At 39.5% G+C, this 4248-nt stretch overlaps 1 protein-coding gene across 1 annotated transcript; it reads left to right on the top strand.

Annotated features, from left to right (window-relative positions):
• The first annotated feature begins 446 nt into the window (after positions 1 to 446).
• LOC131041735 (pentatricopeptide repeat-containing protein At1g11290, chloroplastic) lies at positions 447 to 4043 on the top strand. The gene is made up of 4 exons (XM_057974926.2): positions 447 to 1317; positions 1486 to 1803; positions 2185 to 2951; positions 3909 to 4043. Exons 1-4 carry the CDS (start codon positions 447 to 449, stop codon positions 4041 to 4043), a joined length of 2091 nt encoding a protein of 696 aa, XP_057830909.2.
• Positions 4044 to 4248: the final 205 nt, after the last annotated feature.

Genomic DNA, 4248 nt, shown 5'->3' with positions numbered 1-4248 from the left:
TAAAACTATGCACCAAGATATCCATATCCCTCGAAAAAATTGGATAACCTATATAACACCAAGCAAAACCAATCAAACAAAATTACAAAGCCACTTATCTAGTAACCCAAGTCCCATTTAAATCACATTCTCATTTGACAGAAACTATTCTAGCACATGGAAAATAAAACGCCTCTCTTGAAGCTTTTACAAAAATTTCAAATGCAGCAGATTTTTTTCTGCAACACATTGCCCTGTTCCACTCAAAATGAGCATTATGATTTCTAACTGCATATATCTGATTACAGTTTTAATAATGAAAGAGACATTAAACATTTATGTGAACGATTGCTGTGAAATCTATATTACAAGATGTGAATATTTTTTCCCGCTAGCTACAGAGTTTCCTTGTACCTCGATCCATTCAGTAACAATGCTCATTTCAAAGCTTTAACTATAGTATCGCAATGGCAATGCCTTCGACTGCCAATTTCAATCTCACAGCTTTGTGTAAAGAGGGTTGGTTGAAGGAGGCGCTACACATTCTGCTTAGTACACACAATCCGCCTGCAAACTCTTCTATATATCTTCAACTGTTACAGAGGTGTATTTCCAAGGATGCGATTACAGAAGGTAAACTTATCCACTCTCTCATCACTCACCGAGTATTCGCATTCGCTCCGTGCACATATTTTCAAAACAACCTTATCAACATGTATGTCAAGTGCGGTAGTTGGATTTATGCACGTAAAGTATTTGACGAAATGACAGAACGAGAGGTTTCCTCGTGGAATGTCATAATTGCAGCCTACAGAAGAAATGCGAATCCTCAGGAAGCATTGTCACTGTTTTACCAAATGCAACGAACAGGGGTACAGCCTGATCAATTCACTTTTGCCACCATAATCCCAGTCTGCGCCAAAACAAGAGCTTTGGAACAGGGTATGGGTATTCATGAAAGCATCGTGGAAAGGGGGTTTTCGTCCGATGTTGTAGTTACCAGTGCCCTGGTAGACATGTACGTAAAATGTGGAAGCATACACAAGGCACATCAACTGTTTGATAAAATGACTGAAAGAGATGTAGTCTCATGGAATGCGATGATTGCAGGATATGCACAAAATAGATTTTATGAAAAGGCCTTGGAAACTTATAAGAAAATGCAATTGGCAGGTGTAAAGTCAGTCTCTTCAACCTTTGCCAGCATCCTTCCAGCCTGTGCTAAAATAGGAGATTTGCAGCAGGGGATCGACATACATAAAAGTATAATCGAAAGTGGGTTTTCCTCGGATGTTGTAGTTGCAAACGCCTTGGTGGACATGTATGCAAAATGTGGAAGTATAGACAAGGCACGTGAACTGTTTGACAAAATACCCCAAAAAAATGTGGTTTCGTGGACTGCAATGATCACAGGATATGCACACAATAATGTTCTAGACGAGGCTTTAAGGCTTTTCAATGAAATGCCTCAAAGAAATGTAGTCTCATGGAATGCAATGATTGCAGGATATGCACAAAATGGGCTCGTCGAAAAGGCTTTGAAAACTTTCAATCAAATGCAATTGGCAGGTATAAAGCCAATGTCCACAACTTTTGCTAGCATCATTCCAGTCTGTGGCAAGATTGGAGCTTTGGAACAGGGCATGTACATCCATCAGAGCATAATCAAAAGTGGATTTTTATCAGATATTGTGGTTGCGAGTGCCCTAGTGGACATGTATGCAAAAGGTAAAAACATACATAAGGCCCGCGATCTGTTTAACAAAATGCCTCAAAAAAATGTGGTCTCTTGGACTGCAATGGTTGCAGCATATGCACAAAATGGTATTCTTGACGAGGCTTCGATTCTTTTTAAAGAAATGCCTGAAAAAAATGTGGTCTCATGGAATGCAATGATTGTCGGATATGCACAAAATGGGTTTGCTGAAAAAGCCTTGGAAATTTTTAAGCAAATGCAATCGATAGGGCTAAAGTTAGACTCCACAACCTATGCCAGCATCCTCCCAGCGTGTGCCAAAACGGGAGCTCTGGAGCAAGGCACAGATATCCATGAAAGCATAATAAAAAATGGATTTTTGCCGAATGTTGTAGTTGCAAGTGCCCTTGTAGACATGTATGCAAAATGTGGAAGCATACACAAGGCACGTGAACTGTTCGACAACATGCCTCAAAGAAATGTGATCTCATGGAATGCTATGATTGCAGGATATGCACAAAATGGCTTTTGCAAAGATGCTCTTAGAGTCTTTGAACTAATGAAGCACTCTGGAACAAACCCTGACCATGTAAGCTTCGCTTCTGTTTTACTGGCATGCAGCTATGTGGGTTTAGTGGATGAGGGCTGTAAGTATTTCAGTGACATGAACAACTCTTATTGCATTATACCTATAATTGATCATTTTGTATGCATGATTGACCTTCTTGGTCGTGCTGGCTATCTTGAGGAAACTCTTAACTTTATTATCAAAATGCCAATTCAACCTGTGGTGGTTGTGTGGACATGTTTGCTTGGTGCCTGTAGACCACATAAGAACATAAGGTTAGGGGTGTTTACGGCAACGATTCTTTTTGAGTTGGATCCTAACAATGCTGCGACTTATGTTCTTCTGTCGAACATCTATGCAGACATGGGCAGGTGGGCTGAAGTTCAAAGAGTAAGAAGATTGATGAATGATAGAGGAATACAAAAGACACCTGGATGTAGTTGGATTGAAGGCCATAAAAAGGTACATGCTTTTTTTGTAGGAGATAGATCACATCCACAGGCACACGATATCTATGCAAAGTTGGAGGAGTTGTCATGGGAGATGAAGGCAGCAGGGTATTTACCAGATTCAACACATGCACTGAATGATGTCGAAGTGGAGGAAAAAGATTTATTCCTCTGCCATCATAGTGAGAAGTTGGCAATTGCATTTGGATTGTTAAATACACCCCCTGGAACAACTATTAGAGTCGTTAAAAACCTTCGAGTATGTATTGACTGTCACACTGCAACCAAGTTTATTTCCAAGATTACTGAAAGACAAATTGTAGTGAGAGATATGAACCGGTTCCATCATTTCAAGCAAGGACAATGTTCTTGTGGAGATTATTGGTGATGGTAAGTGAAGCAAGCTGTGGACATGCATGCACTGTAGAATATGCATCGTGTCAGACCTGCACAGAAATAAGAACAGACCAAGTTTTATTTCCAGTGCGTAAAACATGTATTTTTCTACGTCTCTGAAGATCTAGACTGTGCTGTTGTTTTCATAAATCAGATGTATGCTATGCAATGCACATCTCTGCATATATACACTGATAGTGTGTTTTTGAAAACCCTGTTTTGTGATACCATGGGGGTGCCATGACATTGAACTGTTTACAACAAACCTGCACTTCTGGGCTTGAAATCTGGAGTAGGATATGGAGATTGAGGGAAGACCAAAGAAAACAGGAGAGGAACACTTTACAGAAAGGGAACGATAGCAAATGTGAGAGGAGAGCTTACAATCCATCTAGTGCTTGGAGATGATGGAGATGGAACTTGCAATGCATATAGACCGCCCCATTCAAAAGAATCGACAGGAAATTTAAGCCTCTTTAGTCAATTCTTGTTATTATATATACCAGAATGCGAGTTTGTTAGCCGATAGGCTATATGTAGTGTGAAGTATGAGCCGGCAAATTGTCTCATGCCAGTAAACATTGTTCAGTTGCCAGATAAACGACTTGTGATAGCTGGAAGACATCATATCACGTATCCCTTTGACTATCCGCACATATGGTTTAGTTTGCCTTGAATTTGCACTTGATGCATTCTTTGCACTTGGCAAGTATACTGAAGATCATCGCCCAATATGTGTATTAAATTGTTCCTTCAATCAGATAACTCATAGGAAATATCTGACATGTTTTCAACTACCATAAATTTGCTCTTAATGCAGTCTGGTAAATGCATTTATGCATTACACTGTAGATCATCACCCAGTGTGTCTACAAATAGAATGAATACTATAAAGAAAAATACAAGAGTTGCAGCAAACTACTCGAAGCAGAGCAGTCAAAAGACATTCCAGTGACAGAAAATTTAAGGAATCCATGGCACTCTTTATCTGTTTACTATTTTCTGTTGCAGATATTAGTCTAATTTGTTTCTATTTGGTGAATATGTATCAAATATTTGTAGTTGCAAGAATCCCTGTTGAACCCGGAAGGACCATTATCCTATTCATTATACATGACCTCCATACTTGGAGGCATTGCCTCTGTTTTGCTAGAATACTG

This window comes from Cryptomeria japonica, chromosome 8 (genome assembly GCF_030272615.1).
Source record: "Cryptomeria japonica chromosome 8, Sugi_1.0, whole genome shotgun sequence".
Classification (NCBI taxonomy): domain Eukaryota; kingdom Viridiplantae; phylum Streptophyta; class Pinopsida; order Cupressales; family Cupressaceae; genus Cryptomeria; species Cryptomeria japonica.
This window is presented reverse-complemented; position numbering and strand designations above follow the sequence as displayed.

What these genes read in the sequence shown, in the direction of transcription:
- LOC131041735 (XM_057974926.2), top strand. Translation starts at nt 447, where the DNA reads ATGGCAATGCCTTCGACTGCCAATTTCAATCTCACAGCTTTGTGTAAA. An exon ending in CATGTATGCAAAATGTGGAA is followed by an intron (nt 1,318 to 1,485) that starts GTATAGACAAGG and finishes CAATGATTGCAG; the next exon opens with GATATGCACAAAATGGGCTC. An exon ending in TGCAGCATATGCACAAAATG is followed by an intron (nt 1,804 to 2,184) that starts GTATTCTTGACG and finishes CTATGATTGCAG; the next exon opens with GATATGCACAAAATGGCTTT.